Source organism: Peromyscus leucopus, chromosome 12 (genome assembly GCF_004664715.2).
Source record: "Peromyscus leucopus breed LL Stock chromosome 12, UCI_PerLeu_2.1, whole genome shotgun sequence".
Lineage (NCBI taxonomy): Eukaryota > Metazoa > Chordata > Mammalia > Rodentia > Cricetidae > Peromyscus > Peromyscus leucopus.
This window is the reverse complement of record NC_051073.1, coordinates 47,522,119-47,543,605: the sequence shown is the minus strand read 5'-3', so window position 1 is coordinate 47,543,605 and position 21,487 is coordinate 47,522,119. Positions and strand designations below refer to the sequence as shown.

The following is a 21,487-nucleotide window of genomic DNA, read 5'->3' as shown; positions in this document are numbered from 1 at the left end:
TCAGAATGATTTTCCCTGAGGCCATTCTTCATTCAGGAAGGCGATGACCACACTGAGAACAAAAATAATGAAGAGTTGGAGGTCAAGACTAGACAGAGCCTCCAAGAACATTATTGGGATGGAAGTACCGTATCCCGGGGAAAGTGAGTCAGCTGCTAAGGGTCATGCAGTTTATCAATCAGCAGCATCAGCAACAGCAAAGTATGTTATAGGGATTATAGATTTTAATATTTAATATTAATAGTTTAAAAACTTTATTAGACACAGTGCATTAAAAGAAAGTATATCCTGACACTTATTAAATGGTGAGAAAGACTTTATTCAGGACAGTTGTAATAGGAAATATTGCAACAGGAAAAAGACTTTGCACTCAACTCTACATACAGCCATGGCAAGTAGGAATTTATAGGGCAAGAAGAGGGAAGGGAAGTGAGTGATGGCACATTTCTAAGAGAAGACATCAAGAAAAAAGGACCACTGGTGACCTGGATTAATAGGCTTCTTGCTAGGACAAGTTAAGAATTTACACATGAAATGGGGAATGCGATATATCATCATGTACCAAGGGCAGGAGAGTTTTCATGATGACATAAGAGCATTTTTCTTGTAACAGGCCTGGGTGAATGGGAATAGTATTACTATACAGAATCAGTACATCTAGGGTTTGGCCTGAGTCCAGACATCTTCTAAACGTTCCAGATGATGCTGATACTGATAGCAGGTCTTTGTACTACAATGAACAAGTCTTTCTAGCACAGTATAAAACCATATCCTGGGATATTAATAGGAATATGATTTCGTTCACCTGTACTTTTGATAAGGAGGCACTGTGCTAACTTTCTTCTACTCTACTTTCCTCTGTTTCTCCAACCCTTTCTTGCTTGTTTTCTTTTTTCCTCATTATATTCAGCATAATTTTAAAACCATAGAAGATTAATAAACATATACTGATTTGACTAGAGGAAGGTGTTTGCAGATAGACAATGCTCAGGATTAAAACATTTTTTAAAACAAAAGGAATATTTTAAATATTTACTTTTATTGTTTATGCGTATGAGTCTGTATGTGGGTGTGAGCATGTGTGAGACTAGAAGAAGGTATTGGATCCCTGGAACTGAGAGTTACAAGAATTTGTAAACTATCTGGCCTGAGGGCTGGAAGAGCAGCAAGAGTCTTACAACACTGAGCTACCTCACCACATATTTATGAAGAAAAAATTTAAATATGATTTCTAGGTAACCTATGCTGTTGGTGCACTGTCTAAGTCAATCTACGAAAGGCTGTTTAAGTGGCTAGTGGCACGCATGAACCAGGTCCTGGATGCCAAGCTCTCAAGCCACTTCTTCATAGCTGATTCTTGACATCACTGGTTTTGAAATACTTGATGTAAGTATACATGGTAAGAGTAAAATCAACGACTATTTCAAGGAGATTAGAAAATTTGAGTTGTGAAATGTAACCATGGGAAAACATGATCAAAGCATGTTGAGAATCATTTTGCTTAATATCAATGAATGTGGCAGGGGGAGAATCTCCAGGGACCTATTCCTAGACAATTAAATACAGGCAACTAATGAGTGCTCAGAGAAGGAGAATTAGTCTCTCCCAGCGATGAGACCCTTATAGGTTATCCAATCCAGAGTGGTCAGCCCTGAAACCACACATCCACACAACAAAACCAGACTCAGCAGACTGTATCTATATATTTGTGCATACACACACACACACACACACACACACACACACACACACACACGTAACAGTATCAAAGAAAAAGAGGTTATCAACTTGAGAGTGGGGATGCATGGGAAAAGGTTGGAGGGAGGAAAGGGAGGGGGAAGGTTGATATAATTCTATTTTAATTTTAAAAAGGAGACAAAACCAAACAAATAATTGCAATCGTTATACCTAAATCTAAGGACTACTTTGATTAGAAGAGCTGCAATTAGTAATAATTATTATTATTACAATTAGTGTTGTATTTAATTTCTTAATCCATATTTGAATCAAAGTAAATAGAGGTCTTTTGTGACTTTTTGAATCATAATTCCATTGAGTATTATTTCATTACAATAATCATTAGCTTATAGATATATCTGGATGACTCAGGAACTTAGCTGAGCACTGTTACTGCTTGGGTATATTTGCCATCATGTGATGATGATTATGATTTCTTATTAATATGTACTATTGCAAGTGGATTTCTATCTTATTTTTAATTCTCTTTCTACCTATTCATAGTACAATAGTCTTGAGCAACTCTGCATTAATTTTACCAATGAAAAGTTGCAACAGTTTTTCAATCAGCACATGTTTATTCTGAAGCAAGAAGAATACAAGAAAGAAGGTCTTGACTGGATATCCATTGACTATGGTCTGGATTTGCAAGCCTGCATAGATCTCGTTGAGAAGGTATGGTATATATATTTATTCTCCTTGTCCATTTTGTTTATGAACTATCACAGCTTTCTATGCTGATCCATCTCAGGATGTAGCTTCTGCCAGCAGATGGGGAATGTATCTGGAAGGCTCTGTCTATCTTTTCCTGATGGTCTTTGTGTGCAGGATCCATGGCATCCCAGCTAAACTCTCCTGTTAGCTGCCCTACTCCATCATGTGTAACACAGTCTGTCCGCACATTTCGCAGCTTGTGTGTGATCTCCATTGTTAAAATGCAAGGGCACTTGTTGAAAATCAAATGGCCAAGCTCTGTCTTTCTCAAGGGAAAACCAAAGCTGAAAATGTGAACTCTGCAGCACCTGTCTTATTAACGATGAGCACACACATACCAGGGGAAGTTGAAGAAAATTTGGCAAATTAGCATGCAGATAAACAACTGATCTAAATCCTTAGGGCTGGTACGTAGCAGAACATTGTTTGTTCATTTAATTCAACCAGTACCAGCTATTTTAAATAATTTGTGAAAGTATTCCATGGCTTATTAACAAATCAGCTATAGTATATGGTTTCTGAATTTTGTGAGGCCCCCTACTCTGCTCTGTGTTCTGGGATGGACTAATGGGGTTTGGTAGAAGGTCTTGTGTTCTATTTTCTGCTGCTTTTTTCTATAAAAACAAGCATTGTCTCATGGTAATAACTCTGAGCATTTTCTTGGTTTTATCAGGTATTGAGGTATATTTTGGAGACAAGTCTGAGCAGGCCAAAGCCTTTGCCTTTTTGAAAGACCTTTAGTTTCCTTAACATTTGATTTCACCAACTCTGTCAGGAAGGATGTAGGGTAACTGACCCTTTATTGTTTCATGCAGATTATTTTTCTAAGGTTTTAGACAAAAATAAATCCTATTATTCTTAAAAGGAACAAACATCACATTGATTTTAGTTTGGTCAGTGAACTTCCTGATGGGGAAGGCAGGTTGAATAAAAAAAAAATGGATTCCTGATATCACTATAATCTTGTTAAAATGATAGTAATAAACCAACTGTTGTGTGGTAAATTGTGTGTGTGTGTGTGTGTGTGTGTGTGTCCATTTTCTGATTAGAAATAAAACAGAGCTTCAGCTCAGCAAAGGGTAAGATTTAACTTTTAGGAACTGTCACTTCTAACATTTGCTTCTTCTGCCTATAATGAGACACAATTTTCAAATAGAAAGAAGGGATATAGGGATTGTTCACTCTGTGGAAGGTCAATGCTATTGACTTTTATTTGACCTGAGGTTATTGCTTCATTTATTCCAGCCTTGAGTTTTCCATGTTATACAGTAGCAATGCCGATGTAATTTCCTGTTATATTTTCTACTGGTTTGATAAAATGTGAAAAAAATATTGACCAGGTGATAGAAAGCAAAGATAAGTCTTTAACTACTTCAAAGAACTCAGGTCAGAGTAATAGCAAGAATGCTCTTGAAAAATAAAATGTTTTGAAAAGATCCAGTATATTGATTTGGGTTCTATAGAGAAAATTGTTTATATTAATGATAAAACTTAATTCTTTATACAGAATGAATCATGAGAAGTTTTTAATTCAAAGTAACTACAATACCTCAATATATAGAAAACACATTGTGTCATACTTGGCATATTTATGGGGGAAAGAATTTTCTTTTTCTTCCCATTTCATTCCCCTGTGTTTTCAGAGACAGGTAAACATGCTCGCCATTTATACCAACTTGAGCCTTTCGTCTGTGAACCTGAGGTAATGAGTTCTGTGCTGTGAGGGTTAAGCAACACAATGTGGAGACAAACAGGATCTTTCTTTGTCCTTGCTTTGGGAGTTTAGCTTCACCCTCAGCTGGGTAGTCTATGACCACCTCAGGCCCAGCTTTAGTTCCTCAGAACCATCATGGGACCCTATGCCAATTCTGGGCACAAAATGGATATTTCCTTATTCCTTTGTGACTCTTGTCTGGCCTCCCCCTCCTAGAAGGTTTTCGGGTTCTGTGTTTTCCACCACAACACAAACCAACCATGCTATCCACAGAGTGTTACTCAATATTGGTTTATTAAACAAATGGATGATATTATAGTTATCTTAAAGTATCTTTTAAAATACAAATTTCTGATTTACCCTTTCCTGTGTTTTGTATTATAGGTCAAGCAATTAGCTGGACTTGAAAAAGTGGTTTTCAAAAAGTTTTATGTTTTTAAGATTACAAAAATGTAATCATACTGAATTTTAATATATTTTTAACATCAAGCTTAACCATTAATTTCTTTCTCCAAGCTCACAGTGAGCTCCTTCCATATAAATGCTGTGAATAAATCTATTATAGGATTAACTCACTCCTGTTTTATTATTGAAATATTCTAGTTTGAACTTAATTTACTTACAAAAGTATTATCATACAATTACATATTTGTGGCTATGTTTAAACCTTTGTTAAAGAGATTATCCCTGTTATTTCTTGACAAATAGCCAAAATTTTGTGTTTAAGAACTTGTTACTTTTTCAGTATATTTTTAAAAGCTCTAGCATTATTCCATGGGATTAGAATAAATTTTTAGAATTATATTGGCCTCAAGAGAAAATTCACTTCAGTACTTACCATCATACTAGATGCTGAGTGTAAAATGTGTTGCATGGTGGATCACATCATTACTCTCATATGCCTGACTTGGTCTGAATTTACATTTTCTCTTACATTTGCCTACTTGCCTTTTCATTAGTTCTTTGAAACTTTTATATGATATGTTTTGATCATATTCACCCCTCACCCAGCTCCTCCCATATCCACCCTCCTTCTCTATCCAGCCCACTTTCAACGTTGTGTTCTTTGTTTCTTTAATCTTTCAAGAGCAATATGTGCTGCTCAACTATTCTTGAATGTTGTGGGATATTTGTACGCTGTGTGAAGATGTGTCACTGTGATTGGTTTAATAAAGTGCTGAATGGCCAATAGCTAAGCAGGAAGAGTTTAGGCAGGACTTCTGGGAATAGAGAGACTGGGAAAAAGAAAGGTAGAGTCACCAGCCAGCCAGAAAGGAAACAGGAAGTGCAAGATGAAAGAGAGGTAATGCCACGTGGCGGAATGTAGATTAATATAAATGAGTTAATTTAAGTTATAAGAGCTGGTGGGACAAACCTAAGCTAAGGCCAAGCTTTCAAAATTAATAATATGTCTCCATGTTGTTTTTTGGGAACTGGTGGCCCAAAGGAAAATCCATCTCTATACACCCTTAGAGCAAACTGTCTCTCCCTCTTCCAATAGCTAATAATGTCAATAGCACCATGGCTAGGGATGGATTAACTTTTGGAGTGAGATAAGTTTTGGTGATTTCTATATAGTGATATGCTGTCAGACAACAGCTTTCCATATCAGAAGACAATTTTAACAAATATTCCAAAAAAATTCTAAAATATCTTAAACCCTAGTAACATCTCAGCATTAAATAAATATTGCAGTCTCCCAAGGGTAGTTCTTTAGTTGTGCTAATTTTGCTATTTTTGTATGAAATAATTGACATTAGCATGTAGTTATATCTTATATGTCTGCAATTTTGTTAATGTATAGCTTCATGCTTTTTTACAGTTTGTCTATTGTTCCCCAGCCATGTGGCTTATGTTCCAGAATTCAAATTTTTACATGTTGGAATATGTATCAATGTTAACCTATCAATTAATTACTTACTAGAAATTTCCTGAGGACTTAGACTAAGGGAATACAGTCTTAAAAGTCATCATCTTGCCACTCAAGGAACTCCTCTTATAATTGGAAAGATGTCTTTAAACCAAGGCTGTTTTTCACTAAATAGATAAATCTAAGTTCAGTGACTTGTCTAGATCCTGTCCTCCTCACCCTGTTGCTGAGACAAGGATCTCTGACCCAGGTTATGTGGAAGGATGAACATGTGGCTTCTAACACTGAGCAGAGGAGCTCAGCAACTTATTTGTCATGGTGTGCATATTTTGCTCTTATTTCTGGGATTTGATGCCTCATACCACTTGAAGCCAGATGAGGGCTACTCTCAGAACAGAATGAGTAAGTAGGAGCTAAAGGTGGCAGGCTCTGAGGCAATAGGGTGACTCTGAATTTTTGCAGGAGAATGGAATGGGCATGTCTAAATTATTTCACTGCTCACAGAAGATAGAAACCCAGGCCTATCTCCTATGTGGTGGGGGGTTGTTTGCTAGGGGATCTAATCAGAATGTCCAGTGGAAGAGGAACTTAGGATTGGCATACCAAAGTCCCTCTTGGTTTTCCCCAGCTGCCAAGGTACACAATGATCACACAGCAATGTGCAGATGATCAACCTATAACCAGTAGAAATCTCAAACACTGGGCAGAAGCAAAGGAATTGTAAGTCTAACAAGTGTAAAAGGTCTTTTTAAAAATAAGAGACACAGACAAAGAAAGGTCCAGAGCAGCCAGAAAGCCAGAGGTTGACTGTGTCTCTATGCATCTATAACAGCCTGCCAGGAAAGGAGTAATGTTTAGGTTGTATCTTTAGAAATGGGTGTTATTTCTGCAAGTAAAGATAGCTAGTGAGATGATGGCAGGACGGGCAAGCACCAACACACAGAGACAGGAAATGTCATATCCGTACTAGGAACCTCCAATATTCAGAAAGAATACCTGAGGAGAAAGAGGGAACAGGCTGCCAAAGGCTTTTTGATGAATTTATTGCTTATTTTAAGCAATGGGTGTAAGTTGGGTTCTGAGATGGGCAGTGGGGAAAACAGAGCAGCTGAGATTTAATCTGCTATAAGTCAAGGCTGGTAGGAAGGCTCCAGAGAAATAAGAGGTCCTGAACTAGGGCAGCACACATGCTGGCAATAAGACAGTGATTGTGAAGAAAGGAAGGCAGGATTCATGATTCTTAAAAAGGGAGAATTCATAGTACAAATGATCTGGTCAGAGCATCTGATTCAAACCATTTACAGTGAAATATAGGTGTAATAGTATTTATTGTCAACTTGATGCCTCAAAGCGGACTGTGCGGAATTATCTAGACTAAGGTTAACCTCTGAGGATGTCTGTAAGGGATCCTCTTGACTAGGTTAATTGATATGGAAAGATCCAGCTTAAGTGTGGGTGGGACCATTCTCTGAGTTGGGGATTCAGGGTTGTCTGAAATGGAAAGAGTAAGCTGAGAGCTAGCATGCACTCAATGTTCTCTACGTCTTTACTTTGTGAGTAATGTTAAAAGCTGTCTTGAGCTCCCGCTGCTACAATGTAACTTCTCTACAATGATGGACTGGGCCCTGGAACCCCTTGTCCCCTAAGTTGCTTTTATCAGGCTATTTTATTACAGCAACAGGAAAAGACTCTAAGACAATAGTGCAAGATGTTATGGGACAGCAATAATTATCCCTTTCCAATGCATTTGGAAGTTATTTGTTGGAGAGCTCCATAGTCACTGGAAGTTTACACCTCCAGAGAAATTGAGAAATAAAGGAGACCTTGAAGGCAGCCACCTTTCCTTGTTGGTGTTGCAACTGTTACATTTCAAGGTGTGATGTCTACTTGGTTTACATCAAACTTCTATTCATCTCCAAGTCGATATTGACTTCAATGGGGACCAGGGACTTGGGACCAGGGGCTCTTCAGGTGTGGGTATGGCTCTGTGTGAATGAGCACTGTCTCTCCTTGTGGGGATTTGCCACTGTCCTCTTGTTAACAGGCCTCCTCCTAGGAAATGCTTATGTTTTAAGATGATTCATTCTAGCTTTCTCTATAAGTGTTGGCTGTTGGTATATAGAAAAATACATGCTACTAGATGGAGTTCATTCATCCAAGCTTTTAAGAGTTTGCAGGAGTCCTTCAGCTGTAAGTTATGGCATTCCACTTTTCTCCACTCCCCTTCTTGATAGTCCCCATTTTTCATTTTGCCAAGCGTTTACAAAGCCAGTGTTTTATGTACAAGATGGGTATCTATTTTACACAGAATGCTTTGTGCTGACAATACTTGTTTACTCGCTTCATCTCAAGTCTTGGAATGCAGAGAGGTGTCAAGAATTACTTTTGGAATATTGTTCAATATAGTTTCTATAAAATACAGGCTCTAGGTCCATGAGCATTTTTTTCAAAAAGATAGAAACCCTGAGATCTGTGAGATGGCTCAATGCGTAGAAGTGCTTGTCATAGAAGCCTGACAACCTGAGTTTGAGCCACAGAATCCACATAAAAGTGGAAAGAGAGAATGCAACAAAGTTGTCCTATGGCCTCTGTAGATGTACTGTGACAGGTGTGTGTCCACCTCCCTGTCACACACATACACAATGATAATTATATATATATATGGTAAATAATTGAAACTTTTATCTTCAAATATCTGATGAATTATGTGGAATAAAACTCATTTCTGTGGCTACAGTGAGATCTTTAGAACAAGGAACTTTAAGTATAAAAAATTTTGTTTTAATACATTATATATCTAGAGCCTTCACTCTGGTATAATCTCTCTGCATGGAAACATAAGTGGCTGCCCTTAGAAAGCAGTTTTGATGGGAACTCAATGATCTACTAGGAAAGTTAGAGGTGATATTTTTGGTAGTTTGGCCCTCATAAGTTCATAGAGAGTGGCACTATTAGAAGGTGTGGCCTTGTTGGAGGAAGTGTGTCACTGTGGAGGTGGGTTTTGAGGCCTCATAGATGCTCAAGCAATGCCTAGTTTCTCAGACCACTTCCTGTTGCCTTCTGGATCAACATGCAGCTCCTTCTCCACTCTCAAATCCTTCTCTAGCACCATGTCTGCCTGCACGCCGTCATGTCCCACCACGATGGTATTGGACTAAACCTCTGAACTGTAAGCCACCCAATTAAATGTTTTCCTCTTCTCAGCAATAGTAACCCTAACTAAGACAATCTTCAATGTCCCTTCCAGACTCAAGAAAGAAAAGGGTTGGTGAGAATCAGGAGGCCTGCGTTCTTGTAACAAGCAATGGTGTTCTATCTTAATTGCTCTGCCTTGAACTCCTTTCACCTGTTTCTCTGGGCTGCCTGTTTTGCTGACTACGCATTACATGTTTTTTTTTTTTTTTTTTTTTTTTTTGGCTACATGCTTAAGGACTGGAGCCTATGTCTAAGTAATGTTGTCATATCTCTAATTATCTAAAATAGTGAGTTGATCTTAGAAGGCATTTCAAAGTTATTCATAGAGTGGATAGGTAAATAATGTTAATATGAAAGAAATATATAAATATCATAAACATCCCTGATTTTTCCTTGTTCACCAAATGTGTTTTCCCTGTGCATATTGTTTAGTGGAAGTGTCTATTAGAAACTGCTCAGGTTGAAAATTGTCTTACACCCCTTATTTTCTTTATTAGAAAATTGTGACATAGCTCTACTTTCAACTACATCACATTTCAAATGACTTCTCACAAGCTCTGACACCATTTCTAGGCAGACTAGGGGTCAGCCAACTCTGATGCTATGGCCAACTCCAGCCTGCTTTCTGGCATTACTGAGACTTTACCCCTTCGTTTGTTTGCATGTGCCACAGTGAATGAGCAGGGAGCAAACAAGTTGCCAGGACTATGACCATTTAGAGAAAATTTGCTTAAAGAAGTAATAACATTTTCTGTCCCATCTCCTTGTATATTCCTAAAGCCCTTTAATATGTAAAAAAAAAAAAAAAAAAAAAAAAAAAAAAGCATTGTTAGCTCATAACTTTTCAATCTGCTTGGCTGGCTCCTCCCCTAAACCATTTGTTTTTCCCACCAAACACAAATCAATTCACATCACTTCATGTTAAATGTCCCCCCAAAGGCTTCTCATTACATTACAAAGCCAGCCATCTTACCACAGCGCGTAAGTTCTTTGGGATCCAGCTGCATCTAACTTTGGGATCTCCCCCCCCTCACCCTCCCACTGGCTTTGCTTGGGTCACATTTGGACAGGATGTTATACTCACAAGAGTCTTATGCCTTGGGGTCCCTGATATCTTTATTTTCTGCTTCCTCTTCCAGAATACCTTCACCAGATCTTTCTGGGTTTTTTTCATTGGTAAAATCGCTTCTGCTGCTTCATTCCCAGTCTTTGTACTTAGTTTCTTCAGAGCACTTACATGGAACTAAGTTAATTTTCCAGTTATTTGTTTATTTGCCTGTTATCTCTGTCCCACGTGAATGTCATTACAGTGTGTGGCTGACTGCTGCCCCTGCTGGTATCAGTGTGACACTGTGCAGGTAATAAATATTTACAGGATACATGAGGTGATTGGCTAGTTCTGTGCTGGAAAGAGCTTCCCTTTATCAACTAAATTCTTTATAAAAGATTTCTATTGATGTACTACTGGAAATGCTCTTTTCTGGTGTTTTTACAACTCACTCTCATCCCTCTCCCACAGCCCATGGGCATTCTTTCCATCCTTGAAGAGGAATGTATGTTTTCTAAAGCTACCGACAAGACTTTCGAGACCAAGCTCTTTGATAACCATTTTGGGAAGTCACCTTACTTCCAGAAACCTGCATCTGCTGGGAAGAACTCCGAAGTTCACTTTGAACTTGCTCATTATGCTGGAGTGGTGAGTCAGCCCTAGACTTCCAGCCCACACTTTCTGGTTTCTACATCAAGTGAACTTGTACAAAATCCTCAGCTAATATTTTAGTACTGTTTATATTAAATGATGAGGTGAACAAGTACACTTCAGTGCCAGAGGAAAGGTGGTGTCATCATTTGGTGTTCAGGAAATGAAATGTCCATGCTACAGTAGCTTAGTCACAGAGGTCAGAAATGTCAAAATGAACTCTGTCATCCAGCCTCAAAACAGGGCAGCTGCAGGAAGCTTTGCCTGAAGATCTTCAATGTCACGGACCATCTTGCCTTGTTTGTCTTTTTTTTTTTTTAAAAAAAACTTGACGTTGTGTAAGTGATTTCAAATCACCCTTTTTAAAGACATGTATGACATAATGATCTCTAAAGTTTGGCCCAAATTTTTCGAATGACCCTTATTGCCTCCCAAGTGACATATGTATCTTTTTTTTCTCCTTCTTCTAGTCAGTGATTGTAAGAGAGCAGATATATAACTAAGGAATGATAACAATATACCTCAACCTAAAAATGACCTCCCAAGTGTCCCCAGATATAGTTCTCTTCTTGATGTCATGGAATATAGTTATAACTACATGTAAAATACTATTGTACTTGTTAACGTTCTCCTGAATACTCAGTATGTGTCAAGAGAACAGATGATTTTTTTTCTAGTGCTGCCTATGAAAGATGCTGATGTTTCTAATGGAGACAGAAGGTCCAGTCCATCCTTCCCATTCCTTTCTATCCTTTCCTTTACGTTTATTTTCACCTATCACTTCTTTCTCTGTCAAATCTTTTTATTTTACTTTCCTTTGAAAAATGTAAAATTTAAAACTCCCACTGGGCTATGAGATGGCCTTCTGGAATGTTACTCAGTATTGTTACTAAATTAACACTAAAGGATACAACTTGCACATTTTTTTCAAGCAATGCATACCTTTCCTTTTTGAATGTATGAATGTACACCTTTTCTCATATTGTTACCTGAAGCGCATGCCTTTCCGAAGGTCCCTTATAACGTCAGTGGTTGGCTTGGAAAGAACAAAGACATTCTTAATGAAACTGCGGTGGCTCTCCTTCAGAAGTCCTCCAACAGAGTTCTGGCGAGTCTCTTTACCAAGGACATCATTTCTGGCAGTGGTGAGTCCGTCTCCATTGAAGTTTTACCTCCCCATGGGGGTTGATGGTGACCTGGCTTTTACAAAGCCCTTTCTGCTTTCTGTGATAACAACTTCTTTCTGTGATGTCTTCCCTGTTCTAGAGTGTTTATGGCCAACTCATGCTTTCTTCTAGACTTACCTACAAAGAGAGAACTGATAATACAGTTTGATGAATGTTTGGGGACAACAATAATCCTCAAATAGATACCAAGAAACTAATCTAAGTTTTGCAAATCTTAGTTGACTTTATTTGCAATTCTGAATTGATTGGCAGTCTGAAATGACAAAACAAAACAAAAACCTGATTCATATTACACCAAACCACCACACGGATAAGAGCTGCTATTCCTATCTAGAGACAAGAAAATGATGTGTAAAACTGGATGTTAATGAGACAACCTTGCTGATTATAGCTCACATTTACGTTAGGTGAGCATGGTTTGAATAGTTGGCAGACTATGTTTGACTAGGACCTGGCACCTTGCTCAGAGTTGTCTATAATTTGTTTTCATATTCACTTATAGGTTACAGAGAAACATTTGAGCTAAGTTTAAGATGTCCTAAGGCAGCTTTGGGACAAAGTCAGTTTGTCTATCTATCTATCTATCTATCTATCTATCTATCTATCTATCTATCTATCATCTGTCTATCATCTTCCTTTGGTTCATACAGGTTGAAAAATCAAAATATTTCCTCTGCAACTAGATTTTCTTTTCCTTTGCAAAATGAGAACTCTTGGTAAATATTAAATATGGCAAGTTCAGATTCCCTCAGCACACATGGAATGGAATGTACCAGCTATTCTTTCCATAGGGTATGCACTCTCACTTCCTAATGTTCTCACCTCCCTATTATTTTAGAGCCAGCTTCACACTAATTCCTGGTCTTTCTTAGCCTGTTTTAGGACTCCTGAATAGCATGGTCAAGTAGATGAAGAATTTAGCATTTCCTGGATTTTTCAGCATATGATGACATAATTAAGGAGCAAACCTGGCATACTCTTGGCCTATGTCAAGAGGAGATTGTTGTTGTTGGTTTTTTACTCTTTTGGTGGGGGGCTGCCATCCAGCTCCTAAATAAATCACACATGGAAGTGTTTTCGTAATTATGAATGCCCGACCTTATCTTGGCTTAGTTTCTAGCCAGCTTCCCTTAACAAGTTCTCCCACATACCTTTTGCCTCTGCGCTTCTCCCTTTCTCTTACTTCTGTATCTTCCTCTTATTCCATGGCTTGCTGTGTGTGTAGCTGGGTGGCTGGGTGGCTGGCCCCTGCAATTCTCCTCCTTCTCTGGCTGCTCAATCTCTCCTCACAGTTTTCTTTATATATATATGCCTTCTAGCCCCATCTATCCTTTCTCCTGCCTTGCTATTGGCCAGTTCTTTATTAGACCATCAGGTGTTTTAGACAGGCACAGTAACACAGCTTCATAGAGTTAAACAAATGCAACATAAACAAAAGTAACACACCTTAAATTATTCTACTACAGGAGATAGAGAATTAAAAGTGTTTGTGTTTGATTTTGATAATTTGGGGGCAGTACAGTTGCTTGTTTCTACTCTTAGTTTTTTTGTTTTTGTTTTTTTTTTTAAAAGACTGTTTCTTGACAGTAGCTGGCCTCGAGCTTCTTGTCCTCTACCCCAGTCTCCTAAGCAACCAGGATGACTGGCACAGAGTACTGTGCCCACCTTTAGTCTGGGTCTTCTATGGTATCTCTGAGTTGGTGAGGAAGTGGCCATATACATTACAGTTCTTAATTGGATAGTTATCTGACCACACACAGGAGAATCAGAACAGGGGATAGCCAGACCATTGGGAAGGAATTTGGAGTCTCTCTCTTCAAGGTGTACTGCATTCTTTGCTTATGGAAGGGAAGAATTATCTTTGAAAAATTTTATTCTAGCATTCTTGTAAATAAGTGCTTCTAAAATTCTAACTCACTCTTACATTAAATTGTTTGCAAATTGATGTATTTTAGATCAGAGTCATAGCTTCAAAATGAAATGTCAGGTAATTGTATTCAAAGATGGGGGAAGTGAAAAAGTGCACAGAAATCATGTGATCCACTTAGAGGACCTGGGCCTCCCAAAAGGACATTCATGATTAAATTTCATTACATGTGCCTCTATATAGTCACTATTCAGGTTCAGAAAATATGTGTTTAGTGTTCTGTACTGATAGGTGTCCCACAGTCTCCAGATTGCCCGTGGCTTTTGTCCTTTCTACTGTTGTACATCTGAGTAAATTAGGACTACACAGCTGTTTGCAAGATATTTTGACTTAGTGTAAATTCTTTCACTTCAATAATAAGGAATGGGGAATAGATATGCCTTTTTCATAAACCTTGAAAGCATTTTGGTGTTGCCATAAACACTTAATGTAGGGAAACTAAAAAGATAAACGTAAAAGGGCCAATTATATCACACAGGAGGTAACTACTAGTAATATTTTTGTTTCCAGGTCTCCCAAGATGTTTCATTTGCAGTCACTTATAACCTAACTGTGCTTAAAACTAGGCATACACAATCAGGATAATGATATTCAAAATAGACATTCTGTAACTTCTTCTCTTAAAATAAAACAAAGTATTTCCATATTTGTTATATGATCTACATAATCCTTTTAAAGCTTGAAGTATTCTACTGTATGCATATTTATTCATAATTTAATGTGTCTTAATGGACATTTCTTAATTTCTCTTTTGCTCAGATTTTTCCCACAGTGACTAGATAATGTTTGAGTGGGTATCTTTATATAGCTTTCTGATTATTTCTTTAGGGAGAAGCACTATAGGCATTTTGTGAAGGATGTACATACTCTCTAAGTTTTTTGGAACATACTACCATGTTTAAAAACTTGGATGAATTTGTTTTTTATCAACTATGACAACACTATGTATTATGGAAAAAAGAATTTTTAAACCATTTTCTTCTTTTGCTTTTTAAGCTAAACAATTTGGTGAGAAGACACACAGGAAAGGAGCATCATTCCAGTTGATTTCATCTCTGCATAAAGTAATTTACATTTTTAAATGAATCAATCATTATTATTTTGTGTGTGGATGATGTGTGAGCATGTATTCCAGAGCATACATGTGGAAGTCAGAAAACAGCTTTGTGAAATGAACTCAGTTCTTTTCTGCCTTTTGGATTTGGGGATAAATTTAGGTAACCAGGCCTTCAGTGTAAATATGCTTACACACAGAGCCATTTCATCAGCCTTACATAAAGACAGTAAGGTGGATAAAGCCATCTTGTCATTGTGAAGGGCTTTAGAAGTCACTAGTGGTGCCCTGACTAGGTTCCATTTGTCAACCTTGTTCTAGTCCTCCGGCTGGTGTGACTATTGGCTCATAATGGCTCCCAGTGGTTAGAATTGCTTTTGGGCAACAGGAAGCAGAGGCACCTCATGTCTACCTCTCCTAACTTTGGCTCTTCTCTTCTTCAAGAGAGGACCACTGTGGTGTGACTGGGTGTGTGGAATCAAGCCCGAGGTTGAATCAGCATGGTTGCCTTTCCTTCTGTTCTCCAACCTGCTTCCTTCACTCTTAAAATGCATGTTTTAAACAATCTCAGATAATGATTCTGTACAATCTGACCTAAAATAAAGGCTTCCAAAATAGAGAATGGAAGAAATCATAAGCAACCTTGTTGCTTGGATTCAAAAGCCACTGAATTCAAATTCAAAGCAGGTGGAAATGATTCACAGTGGAACTATGGCTGTTGGGTAAGTATTGACTTGCCATAGGAAAGAAAATAATGTGTTTGGTAAGCATGTAATAATGTTGAATTCATTGTCTCCCTATTGGTGCTCATGTTGGATATCAGATTCAGCTGACAGATTTAGATTTTCTGGGGTTCTTTTGCCACTTGCAAAGTGATTTTGTGTTTATTATGGCTTTTATTTTAGGAAAACATAAATAAATTGATGACAGATTTGCAATCAACCACACCTCATTTTGTGAGATGTATAAATCCAAATATGAACAAAATGCCAGGTAAGAACTAGACGTATTTACAGTTTGTAGTAGGGAATATATTTTATTTCAGCTTTGTTGAATGTATTTTAAAGAATTATTTACCATTTCCTTTATATATGGATAGATTTTCGCATTGAACAATGAAAGGAAGTAAAATTTGAGGTCTCTGGAGCCTCCTCCAGGCTGCTTTGAATTTGGTTTCAGGTAGCCATACAAAAAAGACTTCCCAGAGTAGCTTCCATAGGAAACTGGTCTTTGAATTTTAATTTAAAACATGGGTGCTGCACTTTTATTCCACTCATTAGAAGGAGAAAATATTCTTAAAGGGATTGAATAATCAATTGGGATGATATTTTAGCACAAGAATATTATTATTTGGTCTTCATAACCTAAATTGACCATGAAGATCATTTCATAAAATGTTAAACATTTATCTAGTAATCTCTCCAAACTTAGCATCTTCCCTTAACATGCCCATTTCCTTAGTTATGTACTTCTGGATGGTAGGTACTTTCTCAATGAATTAATGGGGACAAGATGGTGATGATAGGACCGTGGTGATTTTCCCATTTGCAATTCTCAAAACTGCTCAGCCAAATTTCATTCTCTGGATCATGTTCCTTAGATCACAATTCAAAGCTTTCCAGCCAACTCTTTGAAATATTAGTATTCTTAGAGCTTTAGTTTGAGGTGCTCAGACTTAAAGGAACCCATATGACAAACACTATGTCTTCAGATCATCAACCACTCTTAGAATTCATACTCTAACAGAGTTGATTATGATCTGTGTGGGTCTGTACTATTTTTGTACTTTTATGAATCTACTGTAATTAAGAATCCAATCTTGACAGACTGTGACCTAATTAGAGGGACTGTAATGCCAAGTAATGTTGTTATTGGAATTTTTATAATGGAGACATTTCAGCATTACATATTTATTTGTGTTTGTGTGTATACACATATATAGCTTCATTTTTTTCTTATAAGTTCAGTGTGTTTGTGTGTGCATGTGTGTGTATGTATGTACGTCATGGTATTAGGACTAGAATAACACAAGACTTCACACAAGCTAGGCAAAGATGCCATATTTGCTACATTCCCAGACCTTAGCTGGGCTTAGAATACATCTAAGTGTCCTGTTTCATCAAAGAATACAATCAGTTGCCTCTGAATTTTGGAACAATACTGCTACTATTAGAAGACTTCTATGGAATCAATCGAATTTCAGCAAGTTTTCAACAAAAGCTTTATGCTTTAAAACAATCATTCATATTTAATAAAGGGCATGAACGGGTTTCATCTTAACGTGTCAGAAGCTTCTAATCTCCCTTGTTATAAAAGATCTGGTCCTGTCCATAGAAGGACTGGAGTACAGACATAGGGTCTAGCTTACATCTGTGATCTGAGACATAGTTAGAGACATAGCAGGCCTTTGTGAAAGGGATGGTCCTTGGCTTTGTCCAGAGACTTGATGAAGGTCAGAAACGCTGGGTCCTTGGTTGGCCTTTCAAAGGCTTCTACCAGAGATTCCAGCTGGCAGCTGTAGAAGGGCTGCTTTTGTTGAACAAAGTGGTGATAGAAGAATGCTTGTACTAGAGAATAAATGTAGACATCGGCAACAGAATAGGGGGAAAAGACGCCCTGAATGTGGGCAAATCCATTCTAGGCATACAAGCAAACAGAGTTTTGTGGTTGTTCCACCTTCCCCTCTCTTTGCACTGCCCCTCCCCAAACCTTGCAGTTTCTCTGGCCTCCTATTGGAAATGGTAGCCCACCTTGGGCTCCGCTCACTTTCTCTAGCTGCTTCTAGTTAGCATGCATATGATGTTAGCCATTTGCACATAGAAAAATATGTGATCTTTTTCATTTTCCAGGAGAATATGCCTATAGAGTTTTATCTATCAGCTTGTTCTACATTAAAAAGAATTCTAGGTAAATCGTATCTGTAGAATCCTTCCTATTAGGAAAAGTACTGGAATCGTCAGGCTGGGAGTTAGTGAGCTCCTGTGAACACTCGTGTACATTACACTGAATTCAAACTTTCTTCTAAACACAAGATGCAGGAATGAAGATAATATCTGATGTGATAGATATTTGAGAATGCAGAGTCAATGTGTCCCTCTCTTTCAGGTGTATTGGACCCTTTCTTGGTTCTCCAGCAGCTGCGATGTAATGGTGTCTTGGAGGGGATTAGAGTATGCCGTGAAGGCTTTCCAAATCGGATGCTATATGATGACTTTAAGCAAAGGTAGACATACATTTGAGGTTCCCAAAGTCTAGAACAGTCTGTTTTGTTTCCTCTGTGTTGAGTGTTTATGCATGCACTGTTTGTTTGCTTGGCGTACTCCACTCTATAAATTGATATGTTTTTGTGGTGATGAGACACAATGTTGACTGAGTTCCACATTATTTGTTCTTAAATTCAATATCTACATAGCTGCAGAGCCCTTAAATCTCTGTTAGTGGATATTAGACCCATATATAGAAGAAATATATATAGAAAGAAGATGGACAGCCTGCTGTGGGATGCTCTGTATGGCAAATGTGTTGCTCTGATTGGTTAATAAATTAAACACTGATTGGCCAGTAGCCAGGCAGGAAGTATAGGCGGGACAAAGAAGAGAATTGGGGGAAGTGGAAGGCTGAGGCAGAGAGACCTGCCAGCTGCCACCATGACAAGCAAGAAATAAGGTACTGGTAAGCCACGAGCCATATGGCAACTTATAGATTAATAGAAATGGGTTAATTTAAGATAGAAGAAGTAGATAACAAGAAGCCTGCCACGGCCATATAGTTTATAAGTAATATAAGCATCTCAGTGATTATTTTATACGTGGGTTGTGGGACTGCAGGGGCTTGGTGAGACCTAGAGAGAAGCTCTCCAGCAACAACAGCCTAAAGTGAATCTCTGAAGTCTATGTGCTTTGTGGTAGCTGCCACCCAATCAAGCTGTTGCATTTTTAGCAGCCATGCAAAGAAGGATGCAGTAGTGTGTAGGTGATAAGAGGCAGGAGAGGCATCTTGGATATCCATGTCCTTTTGAAAATGAAAATTCTAGTTTATCAAGACAATTTGCGCAAAATGTGGTAGAGCAAGAACACCTGTCTAGGAACTGAAAGGCATGTGTCTACAATTCACCATCAGGGTGAAAAGCTTTGGCAAAAGTCAATTCAACCTTTGTTTCCCTGTCCACATAATAGAGATACTTACACTTTTCCCCTTTTCTTTTTTTCTCAGTCCCCACTTCCTCAGTAAAATTAAGTTAATAACCACAACACTGTAGAGAATATAAACTGACCCATTGGACGGATAGCTGATAGCATCTTCACTATTTTGGCCAGGAGTTGTGTTAGAGTTGACAGATTGGAAGGAAAGATAGGTGTCTGCACTAGCTTTCCCCTGTAGATGAAATTCTAAACAGTCTTAGTAAATAAGAAACACAGAGCTAAATACAGAGTTAAAGCCTAAGAGATCAGAGCAAGAGGCACGATTCCCTTTAGCTTACCACTCGCTGCTATCCTTCCCCTGAGAGAGAGAGAGAGAGAGAGAGAGAGAGAGAGAGAGAGAGAGAGAGAGCTTCTCCTGTGTGACCTGTCTTTTTATTTACTTTCTGTTCTACCTTCTCATTGGCTTTAAACCCAACCATGTGATTTCCTCATCACTGCTTGTCTATACAGACCTCCAGGTCTCTATGGTTGGTTCTGGGATTAAAGGTTTGGGTCACTGCTTGGCTGTCTCCTTGACCATACAGAGACTCTGCCTGCCATGTGATCGGATTAAGGGTGTGTGCCACCACTGCTGGACTTCTGCTAAATGGCTTGCTTTTAGCTCTGATCCCCAGGCAACTTTATTTATTAACATACAAATAAAATCACATTTCAGCACAAATAAAATATCACCATATTCCCTCACTTGTTTCAGAGTTCTCTTTGAGTCATATGATCCCCTGGTCCCATTTCAAAATAGGTACTGCATTCTAAACCCAAGGACCTTTTCAAAGAGTGACTTTGTGAGCAGCAGAAAAGCAACTGAAGAAGTACTTGGTTTCTTGGAGATAGACCATTCCCAGTACCTGTGTGGAGTCACTAAGGTAACCCAGAAACGTCAAAGAATGCATTTGTGGGGGAAGAAGAGGGAAAGGTGTACATTTTAAAATATTGGTAAATGCTTAATTATTAAATAAGTTCTTCAGCTCTTGTGACCAGAAATAATACAAATAGAGACCAGTTCATAGTGGAAACTTCAATTCTGCTTGAGAAAGAAAATCCATTGTTATTTATGTAACTAACCGTCTTATTAAATAAGAAACACAGAAACAATGTAAAAGAGAAAGCCGAGAGATCAGAGCTCAGAGCTAAAATCTCACCCTTCCACCTGCGGTGTCCCAGCTTCCCGAAAGAGAGCTACTTCCTGTCTGTACGCCTTTTTTATAGTATTATTGTTCTGCCTTCTCATTGGTTGTAAACCCAAACACGTGACTGCCTCGTCACTGTCTGAATGTACAGCCCCCTAGGTCTTAAAGGCATATGTCTCCAATGCTGGCTGTATCCCTGAACACACAGAGATCTATGGGATTAAAGGCGTGTGCCACCACCGCCACACTCTGTCTATGGCTCTAATAGCTCTGACCCCCGGGCAACTTTATTTATTAACATACAATCAAAATCACATTTCAGTACAATTAGAATACCACCACACATTGTTACTTAAACAAGTCTAAATTTTATTCACATTATTTCAATATTGAGGGCTAAATGTAGGGCCTTGTACATTCTACACAAGCACTCCCTTGCTGAACTGAACTCCATCTTGCATATAAATTTTTATAACTAATCGTCTAGTCAAATTCGTGCCACTCTATAAAACACTGAATTGACCTTTCTGTGATAGACAACAGAGTAAGAGAATGTGAACCAGGTTCTCAGAGATGACTACTTGTGCACATGAAATGTTTTATGTAGTGTGCTGAATTGGAAAATAATTATTGCTTGAATCATTGAGTAATTTAAAAATTCAATTATAAGCCAAAACCAGCTTTCTTAAATATGGCTATTTAAATTCTACTTTATCCAAAAAACCCACATACTTTTGGAAATTTCTGGTTACCTGGCTTGCTCTTACCTGGTAGTCAATACCATGCTGTCCTTAATGACATCCACAGAAAACCAAATTTTTGAAGAAAAGTGTGAGGATACAGGGTAAAGATCTGTCTGTCGGCCTGCTTCCTGTCTATCCATCCTTCTTGAGCTTGCCTCATCTTTCTTCTGCCTTAGCCTTTTGAGTTTCTAGGATTATAGCAACCCCATAGTACAGTTTTATGAATGTTATTTGATTCTTATATTTTGAATAACTAGAAATCAGTGTTTATCATTTGTGGCTTTCTTTCCTTATATCTCATTATTTTTGCCATATGCC

The 21,487-nt window shown here is 38.1% G+C and overlaps 1 protein-coding gene across 1 annotated transcript in view; it reads left to right on the top strand.

The window, feature by feature from the left end:
• LOC114691906 (myosin-15) overlaps positions 1-21,487 on the top strand; it is a 128,936-nt gene that overhangs the window by 35,630 nt on the left and 71,819 nt on the right. Inside the window, 9 exon segments of the mRNA XM_028867466.2 lie at positions 1,236-1,352; positions 1,354-1,386; positions 2,242-2,412; positions 10,750-10,926; positions 11,942-12,074; positions 15,040-15,107; positions 16,003-16,090; positions 18,203-18,320; positions 20,039-20,162. Of these exon segments, the coding sequence (XP_028723299.1) occupies positions 1,236-1,352; positions 1,354-1,386; positions 2,242-2,412; positions 10,750-10,926; positions 11,942-12,074; positions 15,040-15,107; positions 16,003-16,090; positions 18,203-18,320; positions 20,039-20,162 (1,029 nt within the window).